Source organism: Dendrobates tinctorius, unplaced genomic scaffold (assembly GCF_039654945.1).
Source record: "Dendrobates tinctorius isolate UK_male_01 unplaced genomic scaffold, ASM3965494v1 ptg000162l, whole genome shotgun sequence".
In the NCBI taxonomy this organism is placed as follows: Eukaryota; Metazoa; Chordata; class Amphibia; order Anura; family Dendrobatidae; genus Dendrobates; species Dendrobates tinctorius.
Window position 1 is genome coordinate 73,830,391 of NW_027361829.1, and position 14,609 is coordinate 73,844,999.

A 14,609-nucleotide genomic window follows, 5' to 3' on the forward strand; every position below is an offset into this window, starting at 1 on the left:
CTCACTACCTCCTGTTACCACCAGAGGGAGTCTGGAAGGAGAACTCACAACTGGTGAACCATAGAATGAACTCACAACAGTACCCCCCTTGAGGAGGGGTCACCGAACCCTCATCCATGCCACCAGGCCGATCAGGATGGGCCCGATGAAAAGCACGAACCAATCTATTGACATGAATATCGGAGGCAGAGACCGAAGAATTATCCTCCTGACCATAACCCTTCCATTTGACCAAATACTGGAGTCTCCGTCTAACCAAACGAGAATCCAATATTTTCTCTACCTCAAATTCCACATTGCCTTCAACCAACACAGGGTCAGGAGGTGCTGCCATAAGAACCACTGGCTCAACAAACCTCTTCAACAGAGATTTGTGAAATACGTTATGGATCTTGAACGTAATTGGAAGAGCCAATCGAAACGAAACAGGATTAAGAATTTCCAAAATCTAATAAGGACCAATAAATCTTGGCTTAAATTTAGGAGATGCAACCTTCTTAGGAATATTCTTAGATGACAACCAAACCATATCACCCACTTTAAACTGGGGACCAATGGTCCTATGCCGGTTGTAAAATCGCTGGGCCTTTTCCTGAGAGAGTGACAACTTATCCACCACTTGGTCCCATATCTGCTGCATTCTCTCAACCAACAGTGTCCACACCAGGGCAGGACGCAGATTCCACTTGCCCTGAAGAGAATCGAGGATGAAACCCAAAATTACAGAAAAAAGGTGACATCCAAGTGGCAGAACTAGCTCTATTGTTCAGTGCGAATTCGGTCAAGGGCAAAAATGAGACCCAATCATCCTGATCAGCAGATATAAAACATCTCAAATAAGGCTCCAAGGTCTGGTTTGTTCTCTCAGTCTGTCCATTGGTCTGGGGATGAAACGCAGAGGAGAAGGATAACTGAATTCCCAGATTGGAACAAAAGGCTTTCCAGAAACTGGAAACAAACTGGACTCCTCTATCGGACACAATGTTCTCAGGAATCCCATGTAACCGAACCACCTGTTGTAAAAACAAGGGCACCAACTCAGCGGAAGATGGCAACTTTGGGAGTGGTACAAGATGGACCATCTTCGAAAATCTATCACAAATCACCCAGATAACAGTCATTCTCTGAGAGACAGGAAGATCAGAAATAAAATCAATTGAGATATGGGTCCATGGCCTCTTGGGCACAGGCAAGGGCATCAGCAACCCACTAGAACGAGAACAGGGTTTAGACCGAGAACAAGTCCCACAGGACAGTACAAAATTCCTGACGTCACGAGACAAGGCAGGCCACCAAAAGGACCGACTCACCAAATCTCTGGTACCAAAAATAGCTGGATGACCAGCCAATGCGGAGCAATGAATTTCAGACATCACTCTCTTTCTCCACTGGTCAGGAACATACAATTTTCCCATAGGGCAACGCTCAGGTTTATCCTCCTGAAATTCCTCCAGGGCGCGTCTCAAATCGGGCGAAATGGCAGAAAGAACTACCCCCTCACCTAGGATGGTAGTAGGCTCGGTCACACTAAGAGAATCAGCAAAGAAACTCCTAGAAAGGGCGTCTGCCTTAACATTCTTAGTGCCTGGAAAAAAAGAGACCACAAAATTAAAACGCATGAAAAACAAGGCCCATCTAGCCTGTCTAGGATTCAAGCGTTTGGCCGACTCCAGATAAATCAAATTCTTGTGATCGGTGAGGACCACAACTTGATATCTAGCTCCCTCCAACTAATGTCTCCACTCCTCAAATGCCCACTTCATGGCCAACAATTCCCAATTCCCCACGTCATAGTTGCATTCAGATGGGGAGAACTTTCGAGAAAAGAAGGCACAGGGATTCATCTTAGAAGTCACAGGGTCTTTTTGGGACAAAACAGCTCCTGCACCAATCTCAGAAGCATCTACCTCCACCTGAAATGGAAGTGAGACATCAGGTTGCCGTAAAACTGGAGCTGAAGTAAATCTCTGCATAAGCTCCTGAAATGCTGAGATAGCCTCAGGAGACCAATTCAGCACATCAGCGCCCTTCTTGGTCAGATCAGTCAGTGGTTTGACAATACTAGAAAAATTACCTATAAATTTACGATAGAAATTAACAAAACCCAAAAACTTCTGGAGGGCCTTCAAAGAAGTAGGCTGAACCCAATCATAAATGGCCTGTACCTTGGCCGGGTCCATTTCAATAGTCGATGGAGATAAGATAAATCCCAAAATTGAAATCCTATGTACACCAAAGAGGCATTTCGATCCCTTAACAAACAGGGAATTCTCCCTCAAAATCCGGAACACAGTCCGGATATGTTCCACATGAGAATCCCAATCACTAGAAAAGATCAAAATATCATCCAGATAGATGATCAAAAACTTATCCACATAGTCACGGAAAAGGCATCACCAGGTACTCAAAATGTCCCTCCAGAGTATTAAACGCCATCTTCCATTCATCCCCGTGCTTGGTGCGAATAAGATTATACGCCCCCTGAGGTCAAGCTTAGTAAACCAGCAGGCACTCTTAACTCTGGAGAATAAATCAGACATCAGAGGTAACGGGTACTGATATTTAACCGTCATCTTGTTAAGGGAACGATAATCAATACACGGTCTTAATGAACCATCTTTCTCGGCCACAAAAAAAACCCAGCACCTAAAGGTGACGAGGATGGTCTAATATGACCCTTCTCCAATGACTCCTTAATAGAGTTGAGCGATACCGTCCGATACTTCAAAGTATCGTATCGGATGGTATCGGCCGATCTTTAAAAAAAGTATCGGTATCGCCGATTCCGATACCGGAAGTCCCATTCAAGTCTATGGGACTTCCGGTATCGGAATAAGAAAAACCCTTTCCTGCCCTTGTACAGCCTCTCTGGGGTCTGTACGGGCCTTTCGGGGGGCTGTGCCGGCCTGCCAGGGGGTCTGTGCAGGCTCCGGTGGTCTGTGCCGGCCTGCCGGGGGGCTGTGCCGGCCTGCCGGTGGTCTGTGCAGGCTCCGGTGGGCTGTGCCCGCCTGCCGGGGGGCTGTGCCGGCCTGCCGGGGGTCTGTGCAGGCTCCGGGGGGCTGTGCCGGCCTGCCGGTGGTCTGTGCAGGCTCCGGGGGGCTGTGCCGGCCTGCCGGGGGGCTGTGCCGGCCTGCCGGTGGTCTGTGCAGGCTTCGGGGGTCTGTGCAGGCATCGTCCGATGGGACTACAAGTCCCATCGGGCGATGCCTGCTACCATGACAGTGATTGACACATTAGCCAATGATGGGACAGCAATAGTCCTATCATCCGGCTAATGTGTTGAATGTAAAAAAAAAAAAAAAAAAATTACATGCTACATACATACAACATGCATACTACATACATGCTACATTCATACTACATACTACATACATGCTACATTCATACTACATAAATACTACATGCAACATACATACTACATATATACTACATACATACTACATATATACTACATGCATGCTACATACATACTGCATGCTACATACATACTACATGCTACATACATACTACATGCTACATACATACTACATATATACTACATACATACTGCATACATACTACATGCATGCTACATGCATGCTACATGCTACATACATAACACATATATACTACATGCATGCTACATACATAGTACATGCTACATGCATGCTACATACATACTACATGCTACATACTACATATATACTACATGCATGCTACATACATACTACATGCTACATACTACATATATACTACATGCATGCTACATACATACTACATGCTACATACATACTACATATATACTACATGCATGCTACATACATACTACATGCTACATACATACTACGTATATACTACATGCATGCTACATACATACTACATGCTACATACATACCACATACATACTACATACATGCTACATGCTACATATATACTACATATATACTACATGCATGCTACATACATACTACATGCTACATACATACTACATATATACTACATACATACTACATACATACTACATGCATGCTACATACATACTACATACATACTACATGCTACATACATACCACATACATACTACATACATACTACATGCATTCATACATATATACTACATGCATGCTACATACATACTACATATATAGTACATGCATGCTACATACATACTGCATGCTACATGCATGCTACATACATACTACATACATACTACATGCTACATACATACCACATATATACTACATACATACAATACATTCATACAATACATACATAGACATACAGTACATATAACATAGAGTAACATACTTACCAATACTTGTCACATTGTTCCCCGAAGCCATTGTCTTTTCCGGAATAAATATTAACATAACAAACCACAAAAATACTCACCCACGATCCGAAGCAGTCCACGAGTGTGTCCCACGACGATCTTGGGTAGAGAACTGCAGCATCAGCTGATGCTGCCGTTCTCTACGGGCTGCAGGAATCCAATGACGGAAGGTAGGTATCCTTCCGCACTGTATTCCTCCGCCACTTAAAAAAAAAAAAGTCCCTAGTCTCACTTTATGCCATTGCTGTGTGGGAAATTCCCACACAGCAATGGCATAAAGTGAGACTAGGGACTTTTTTTTTTTTAAGTGGCGGAGGAATACAGTGCGGAAGGATACCTACCTTCCGTCATTGGATTCCTGCAGCCCGTAGAGAACGGCAGCATCATCTGATGCTGCCGTTCTCTACCCAAGATCGTCGTGGGACACACTCGTGGACTGCTTCGGATCGTGGGTGAGTATTTTTGTGGTTTGTTATGTTAATATTTATTCCGGAAAAGACAATGGCTTCGGGGAACAATGTGACAAGTATTGGTAAGTATGTTACTCTATGTTATATGTACTGTATGTCTATGTATGTATTGTATGAATGTATTGTATGCATGTAGTATATATGTGGTATGTATGTAGCATGTAGTATGTATGTAGTATGTATGTAGCATGCATGTAGCATGCAGTATGTATGTAGCATGCATGTAGTATATATGTAGTATGTATGTAGCATGCATGTAGTATATATGTAGTATGTATGTAGCATGTATGTAGTATGTATGTGGTATGTATGTAGCATGTAGTATGTATGTAGCATGCATGTAGTATATATGTAGTATGCATGTAGCATGTAGTATGTATGTAGTATGTATGTAGTATGTATGTGGTATGTATGTAGCATGTAGTATGTATGTAGCATGCATGTAGTATGCATGTAGTATGCATGTAGTATGTATGTAGTATGTATGTAGTATGTATGTAGTATGTATGTATGTAGCATGCATGTAGTATGTAGTATGTATGTAGTATGTGGTATGTATGTAGCATGTAGTATGTATGTAGCATGCATGTAGTATGTATGTAGCATGCATGTAGTATGTATGTAGTATGCATGTAGTATGCATGTAGTATGCATGTAGTATGCATGTAGTATGTATGTAGTATGTATGTGGTATGTATGTAGCATGTAGTATGTATGTAGCATGCATGTAGTATATATGTAGTATGTAGTATGTATGTAGTATGTATGTGGTATGTATGTAGCATGTAGTATGTATGTAGCATGCATGTAGTATGTATGTAGCATGCATGTAGTATGTATGTAGCATGCATGTATGCATGTAGCATGCATGTAGCATGCATGTAGTATGTATGTAGTATGTATGTAGTATGTATGTAGCATGCAGCATGTATGTAGCATGTATGTAGCATGTATGTAGTATGTATGTAGTATATATGTAGTATGTATGTAGCATGTAGTATGTATGTAGCATGCATGTAGTATGTATGTAGTATTTTTTTTTTTTAACATTTAACACATTAGCCGGATGATGGGACTACTACTGTCCCATCATTGGCTAATGTGTCAATCACTGTCATGGTAGCAGGCATCGCCAGATGGGACTTGTAGTCCCATCGGACGATGCTTGCACAGACCCCCGGACATCAGCACAGCCCCCCGGCAGGCCGGCACAGCCCCCCGGCAGGCCGGTACAGACCCCCCCAGGGTCCACAGACCACCGGCAGGCCGGCACAGCCCCCCGGCAGGCCGGTACAGACCCCCACAGGGTGCACAGACCACCGGCAGGCCGGCACAGCCCCCCGGCAGGCCGGTACAGACCCCGGGCAGTCCACACAGCCCCCCGGCAGGCTGGCACAGCCCCCAGCAGGCCGGCAGAGACCCCCGGAAGGCCCGAAATGACGGCGCATCATGATGCGCACACACCGCGCATCATGATGACGTCAGGCTGTCAATCAACTGAACTTCCGATTCCGATGCCGAATTCCGATATTGAAAAAATATCGGAAGTCGGTATCGGAATTCCGATACAGCAAGTATCGGCCGATACCCGATACTTGCGGTATCGGAATGCTCAACACTACTCCTTAATATAGGATCGCATAGCATCATGTTCGGGTACTGATAAGTTGAAAAGCCGACCCTTGGGAAATTTACACCCAGGCATCAAGTCAATTGCACAGCCATAACTCCTATGAGGAGGCAAAGACGCAGACTTGCTATCACTAAATACATCAGAAAAATCGGCTAGATAATCAGGAATATCATGAGACTGAGGAGAGTTGAAGAAAACAGGAGCGTCCCTAAGAACAAACTGACAACCCCAACTCACCACAGACCCAGATTTCCAATCCAAAACTGGATAATGAGTTTGCAACCAAGGAAAACCCAGAACAATAGTATCATGCAAATTATGCAGCACCAAAAATTTACAATTTTCTTGGTGGTCTGGGGCAACTCGCATTGTCACCTGGGTCCAAAACTGGATAATGAGTTTGCAACCAAGGAAAACCCAGAACAATAGTATCATGCAAATTATGCAGCACCAAAAATTTACAATTTTCTTGGTGGTCTGGGGCAACTCGCATTGTCACCTGGGTCCAAAACTAAGCTTTATTCTCCGCCAAAGGAGTAGCATCAATACCCCTCAAAGGAATAGGCGTCCGCATAGGCGTCATGGAAAAACCACAACGTTTAGCAAAGTCCAAATCCATCAGATTCAACGCTGCTCCTGAATCCACAAAAGCCTTCGTGGAAAATGTGGATAAGGAGCAGATCAGAGTAATTGCCAAAATAAACTTAGGTTGTATACTGCCCACAGCAAATGTGTGTGCAAAACGTTTCTCTCATTTTGGGCAGACAGAAATAGTATGAGAGACGTCTCCACAGAAAAAACACAACTTATTACACCTTCTAAACTCCTGACGTTGCGCCCTAGACAAAACCCCATCACATTGCATAGGTTCAGACGTTTGTTCAAAAGGTGGCAGCGCCTCCCATGTAGTTTTACGTTCATGTAAACACCGATCAACTTGAATGGCTAATGACATAGAATCATCCAGACCAGAGGGAACAGGAAATCCCACCATAACATCTTTTACGGTCTCTGATAAACCCTTCCGAAAGAGAGCTGCCAAAGCACTATCATTCCATGTAGTAAGGACCTCCCATTTTGGAATTTTTGACAGTATAACTCTGCAGAATTCTGACCCTGGTTTAATGCTAACAGGGTTCTCTCAGCTTGATCAACAGCATTAGGTTCATCATAAAACAACCCCAAGGCTTGAAAAAATGCATCCACATTAGTCAGAATAGGATTTTCAGGTGACAGAGAAAAGCCCAATTCTGGGGATCGCAGCGCAGCAAGGAGATGACAATTTTAACCTGCTGCACAGAGCTCCCCGATGAGTTAGGCTTCAAGCCCAGAAATAATTTACAATTATTCTTAAAATTCAGAAATTTAGACCGATCCCCAGAAAACACATAAGGAGTAGGGATCTTAGGTTCAGCAGCATGTGACTGAATGAGGTAGGTGGAAATTCCCTGCACTTCAGCAGCCAGCTGCTCCACACGATCAGACAATTGCTTAATCTCCATTAGGAGAAAGAAAAAAAAATCCTCCTACGGCCCCAGAGAAAAAAGAGGAAAAAATATAAAAAAAAATTCTGACACTTTTTTTTTTAACAACTTTTTCCTGCTTTTGAGTACCCTAGAATCTGCGGTATGGCTGGTGATTCTGTTATGAATAGGTCACCGAGGAGAAAAAAGCAAAACAAGCTAAGTCACAGAAAACCAGAGAGGTTGGTAACTATGCAGATTGCAGATCCCTGATCCTACCACACAACTAGCAGCAGCCGTGGAGCGTACCTACAATGTTCCTAGACGCTTCATCACAGCCAGAGGACTAAATAAGCCTGAAGCATGAAAAGGGGAAAACTAACTGCCCCAGAGCAGACCCAAAGGAATAGATAGCCCCCACACATGTATTGACGGTGAAACAAGATGAAGGCACAAACACAGGCAGGAAAATAGGCTGAGCAAATGATAGGGCCCAAACTAGCTAGAAAGGAAAGGAAAGACACTGTCTGCAACCTGCAAAAAACCCTACAAAAATAATGTCCAACACTTCTGATAGCAAAAATTAACCCTGAAGTCACTAGACTTCTCCCACTATATCAGCACTCTGAAATATTCTGAGACAGAGCAAAAAGAGACCAAACTAGTAAGGGACAAAAAGCAAATTGGCAAAATACTGATAACTAAGAGTGGAAATTCAGCACAGCCCCCAGCCGGGGCTGGCTGACCACACAAAAAACTGAATAGACCAACAAAATCAAGTGTGAGCATTAGCAGAAAAACTTAGCTTTAGATGACTGGAACAGAGCTGAAAACCAAGAGCTGACAAGCCAGAAGGAATCAACAGCAACTGAATAGGGCATCGGCTGTCTTAAATCCAATCTGAGACTCCTGAGATCCAATCGTCATCCTCATTCTCAGGTGGCAGATCTCCACCGATCAAATCAGCCTCACTACCTCCTGTTACCACCAGAGGGAGTCTGGAAGGAGAACTCACAACTGGTGAACCAGAGAATGAACTCACAACACGTCCCCCTGTGTCACCACACTCACACCCCTGCAATTCACGAAGGGAAACACCACCCTCCAACCCCTCCTACTACGAGGTCTGCGCCTCCCAGGATTGGCTAATGGCGAGGGTTGAGACTTGCCCCTACTCTCCTGCAGTACCTCAGCTGCAATCACTGGAGAGGAATGGAATGTTTGTAGAGAGACGGCAGAGACAGTAGCCCCTAGGCAGCAGCCCTCACACAACTGCTCCCAGCTGACTACTTCCCTAGTCCGCCAATCTAAGACCGGGTTGTGTTTTTTAGACCAAGGGGGCCCACAACGATAGGTGCTGGATTTCCCTCCAAGACATAGTATGGCTGGGACACATCTGATGTCCGCTATGCAGCTCAATGTCTTCTACGACTTGGTTTAACCCCCCCTGGCTCAGTGGCACAGAGTGAATGGTCTCGACGCTCATGGGTTTGTCCAGCGTCTTACACCTCAGACTATGAGTCTGGACAACCTGAGCATCCACCAGACTGACTTCTGCTCCACTGTCCACAAGCACCGGTATGCCCTCAGGTATCTCGTCAACCATCACCTCTGTTATCATAGTACCTTCTGAGGGCGAGGAGGAAATATACACTCCCAGATCATCTTCCTCCACACGACCAGGGGGACACGGTTTCTCTGACAGTACAGAAGTTTCGGCGTCAGTGCCAAGGACTAAATCATTAGTCTGCTCACTACAGCTTCACCTTGGGGAACACCAGGCAACACCATGGGGACACCGACTCCACCCACCTGCTTGGGTACGTCCGCCTGTATAAGCAAGTCCTGCTCCCCAGCAGGGACTCCACGGCACATCCTCGCCAAAGCCGTATATGGACCCTCTAGTTGAGGCAGAGGATAGGCCTCAGACCCATAATTCCGCTGCAGGTGCTGCTGAAACACATCATTCAGCTCCTCACTAACCTCAGTGAGGGCCAGCAGCAACTGCTCACTGGTCTGCACTTGACCCATGGCTCACCAGAGAGAAAAAAAAATGTTACGGTTGGTGATAATGTGATGATTACATGTGACTGGACACACCGCCTCCAGCGGGGCGAATTTCAGAATTACACGTGTATCTGGATACACAGCCTCCAACAGGGCGAATTTAAATAATAAGGGGAAACACCAGGGAAACTGATACAATGGAGGGCCCTGCGATAGGGAATGGGGACGTGGAGACCTCCTGCACTCCCCTGAGCCAGTCTCTACACTCCTAACAGTCCCTATACAGGCTCCGCACCTGTCGCCGAGCTGGAACCTAAGAACCCTAGCTCGCCCTGCACCTAGCCCTCTCTAGTGAAATGGACGGTGCAGAAACTAATCCCACCACTGCACTGAAACACACATAAGGGAAGTCAAAAACAGGGATAACACCACTTAGCTTTGCTCTGTTGCTCTTGCTCCCAGCAACAGAGTCCACCACCAGAATGCAGCTTTCCTCCAGAATCGCTGCTACTTCACCAAGCTTTGTCAGAGCTGCAAGGAACTCTCTCTAGCTCCTTCCACACCAGCACTCTGATTGAGCTGCCAGGAACTCTCTCTAGCTCCTCCACCAAGGATGATTGAAATGACCAATATCACCAACCGTGATTGCAACCACCTGACACTATTTTCTAGGTAAGAGCCAGCAATCACACCTGCTTCATAATCACTTGCACTAAACTAAAGTAACCGAGTGCAATGACCCTAACGGCCACTGGGGGCAAAACTAGAACTGAAACCACCACATTACAATGACCCTAATGGCCACCAGGGGCAAAACTATCTTTAAGCACACAGCTTAAGGAAAAAAAAGGTTACTAGTGCAAAATCTGTCATAATCCAACCTGGATCATGACAATAAGTTTACAAAAGTGATTTATAAAAAAAATGTAAAAAAAAATGTGACTTGGAATTTATAACCTGTCACAGCTTTGCGGTTGGACTCATTTTAACTAATAGAGGAGGTAAAAACCTCAAGGTGGCTAGGCTTTAGTGGCCAGCATCAAGAACGTGTAATGGTAACGTCAATCAGGGATGGGCACAGTGGTTAAGCACAGGAGTGAGGATAATAGGGTCATTGGTGCCCTGAAAGTTTACTGAAAGTTTACTGGCTATGCTTGAATGGCAAGCCAGGGTGTGCTGCCCCCTTTTATGGCTGTCTGTCCTGGTGCTGTATGTCAGACAGCTGGTTGTATTACAGTAATTGTGAATCCCAATGTACAAGCACTTCACCTGACTCCTACTGTGGTTGTTTTAATCTTGTGATTTAAATAAAGCTGTGGCCAGTTTGACAGCCAAAAATAGTGTGTTTTGTGTATTTATTCTAGTGCCTAGGTTTACTGTAGTCATGGTTGTTTTAAGATGGAGTGGGGAACCGTCCCATATCCAAAAGTCATGTTCTATTTCAAGTGTTTATTTCTGTTAATGTTGATGATTATGGCTTACAGCCAATGAAAACCCGAAAGTCATTATCTCAGTAAATTAGAATACTTTATTACAGCAGCTTGAAAAATGATTTTAAATTCTGAAATGTTGGCCTACTGAAATGTATGTTCAGTAAATGCACTTAATACCTGGTCGGGGCTTCTTTTGCATCAATTACTGCATCAATGCAGTGTGAAATGGAGGTGATCAGCCTGTGGCACTGCTGAGGTGTTATGGAAACCCTGGTTGCTTTGATAGCAGCCTTCGGCTCATCTGTATTGTTGTGTCTGGTGTCTCTCATCTTCCTCTTGACAATTTTTTTTTTTTAATTTTTGGGAATTTTTTCCTTATGTGCGCTCCTCTTGACAATAACCCATAGATTCTCTATGAGGCTAAGGTCAGGCGAGTTTGCTGCCTAATCAAGCACAGTGATACTGTTGCTTTTAAACCAGGTATTAGTACTTTTGGCAGTGTGGACATGTGCCAAGTCCTGCTGGAGAATGAAATTTCCATCTCCAAAAAGCTTGTCAGCAGAGGGAAGCATGAAGTGCTCTAAAATTTCCTGGTAGACGGCTATGCTGACTTTGATCTTGATATAATACTGTGGACCTAAAGTAGCAGATCCAAACCATCACTGATTGTGCATACTTCACACAAGACCTCTAGCAGCTTGGATTGTGTGCCTATCCATTCTTCCTCCAGACTCTGGGACCTTGATTTGCAAATGAAATCAAAATTTACTTTCTTCTTAAAACAACACCTAGACCACTGAGCAACAGTCCAGTTCTTTTTCTCCTTTGCCCAGGTAAGACGCTTCTGGCGTTGTCTATTGGTCATGAGTGGCTTGACACAAGGAATGCAACACTTGTAGCCCATGTCCTGGATACGTCTGTGTGTGGTGGCTCTTGAAGCAATGACTCCAGCAGCAGGCCACTCGGCCACTCCTTGTGAATCTCCCACAAATTTTGAATGTCCTTTTCTTAACAATTCTCTCAAGTCTGCGGTTATCCCGATTGCTTGTGTACCTTTTTCTAGCATACTTTTTCCTTCCACTCAACATTTCATTAATATGCTTGGGTACAGCACTCTGTGACCAGCCAGCTTCTTTAGCAATGACCTGTGGTGGTTAACCTCCTTGTGGAGTGTGTCAGTGACAACCTTCTGGACATCTGTCAAATCAGCAGTCTTCCCCATGATTGTGGAGCCTACTGAAGCAGACTAAGGAACCTTTTTAAATGCATAGGAAGCCTTTGCAGGTGTTTTTGTTATTTATTCTAATTTTCTAAGATAATGACTTTTGGGTTTTCATTGACAGTAAGCCATAATCATCAACATTAACAGATTAACAGAAGTAAACCCTCTGTTTGTAATGACTCTATATAATAAATGAGTTTCACTTTTTGTATTGAAGAAGGAACTGAAATAAATTAACTTTTTGATGATATTCTTATTTTGTGAGAAAAACCTATAGTTTAACTGCATAGAAAATAATCATATAATTAGTAAAGTCGTAATTATATTTATCACACTAAGTAAAATCAAGAGGACTTTTATTATAATCTCTTTTTTCATAGAGATGCTCAGAAATTTGTGGAGAAATTTGAAGGTGCTCTGGGAAAGGGAAAAGGAAAGAAATTTTATGCCTACAAAGTCATGATGCTCAAGGTATGCCTGACTCATTGACATTGTCCTGAAATCAATATGGTCCTGCAATGGGCTTGTTTGTACAGTATGTATTATTTAGTAGTTTTTCTTAGTAGAATAAAAGGTTTATTACCATCTTATTAAATGGATATTATTGGATAGTACTTATAACTTCAAGATATTTAGCAATTTACTGCTTATTAAAATTTACAGCTGCCAATATATTAACCTTTTGTTTACAGCTTGTTGCCTTGGACATCAACCATTGCTGCAGCTAGCTTTCCTGACCACACATCGTACTTACAAGCTCTATTCTATTGAGCTTGTAAGCACTGTTTCAAAGCTGTTACCTCCAAATCTTGCTCTTCTTCACCACAGTGCTTATAAACTAGACAGCAGTGATGGTCGGTCTCCTAGGCAACAAATTATAAACAAAAGAAAATGTTAATCCAAAGAACAGCTGCAAATTTAAGTAAGCAGTAAATTGCAAAAGTGTTTGTTTTTCCAAACACTATCTGACAATATCAATGTATGAAGATGGGAATAATACTTTAAAGGGTATCTGTCAGACCAACTCTCTTACACCATCTGTATGGTAATGTAGATAATAAAAGCCTAAATATAATGATACCTTGAGATCTGTGATCCAATTTCTTATTTCATAGAATTTCACTTTTTTCTTATATGTAAATAAACTGTTCAGGACTATAGTCTGAACATTGATCTACATGAGAACCTGCCACCAGAGTTTAGTATAAATGAAAGGTGGCATTACAGGTGTGAGACACGTAACTAACACAGAATAGTAGAACTGAACTTTGTTTTCTTACAAACACATTTGGTGCAGCTCTTACAGCTCTGCTGTATTGCAACACTGCCTGTGAGATAGAGGCTGAAGCTGAGAGGAACCTGTGGATGTGTCAGTTCTAATCACACACAGCTCTGCAGTGAGATCATCAGACAGAAGAGAGTGGCCATTACACATTACATTGGTAACTCTCCTTTTTATTTCAAATAATCTCTGGAGGGAGAGTTATCTTCCAGGCAACATCCTCCCCATAGTCTTCAATAGGTCATTTACATAGATGAAAAGTATTAATTTCTTTGGAATTGGAATAGGACATCGGATAGCAGATACCAAGGAATAATTTTAATCAGCTTCCTATGACCTCCATGTCCACATAGATGGCTTAGAAGGGCTAATCCTACTGACAGATTCCCATTAAGTAACTTCTATGTGTGTTTAAATGTATTAATGATATTGATAATTTAATGTCAACCACAAGTGTTAAGGAGAGTGACAATAAACAAATATAAAAACTTGTCAGAAGAAACCCAGGCTAGTTTGATGACATGTATTTAAATTCATCTCAAAATGTATCCACTTTTATAAGAAATAGCATGTGCAATAAAGTCATGTTTACAGTACTATAACAGGAGTCAGTAGGGAGTGCCACATCTATATAAAACCATGAGTTCACAGGCCATAGACTTTTACCGATATCATAGGTTCTAATATTCCGTAGAATTTATAACAGTGGGTTTATCATTACTTTATATCTACACCTAATATGTTACAGACGTACTGTATGATTAGGAAGCATATGTTTCATATCTAT

General features: G+C 43.0%; 1 protein-coding gene across 1 annotated transcript in view; it reads left to right on the plus strand.

The window, feature by feature from the left end:
• LOC141052558 (transmembrane channel-like protein 2) overlaps positions 1 to 14,609 on the plus strand; it is a 362,090-nt gene that overhangs the window by 118,813 nt on the left and 228,668 nt on the right. The window contains exon 5 of the mRNA XM_073549810.1: positions 12,921 to 13,011. Within this exon, the coding sequence (XP_073405911.1) occupies positions 12,921 to 13,011 (91 nt within the window). The remainder of the gene's footprint in view (positions 1 to 12,920; positions 13,012 to 14,609) is intronic.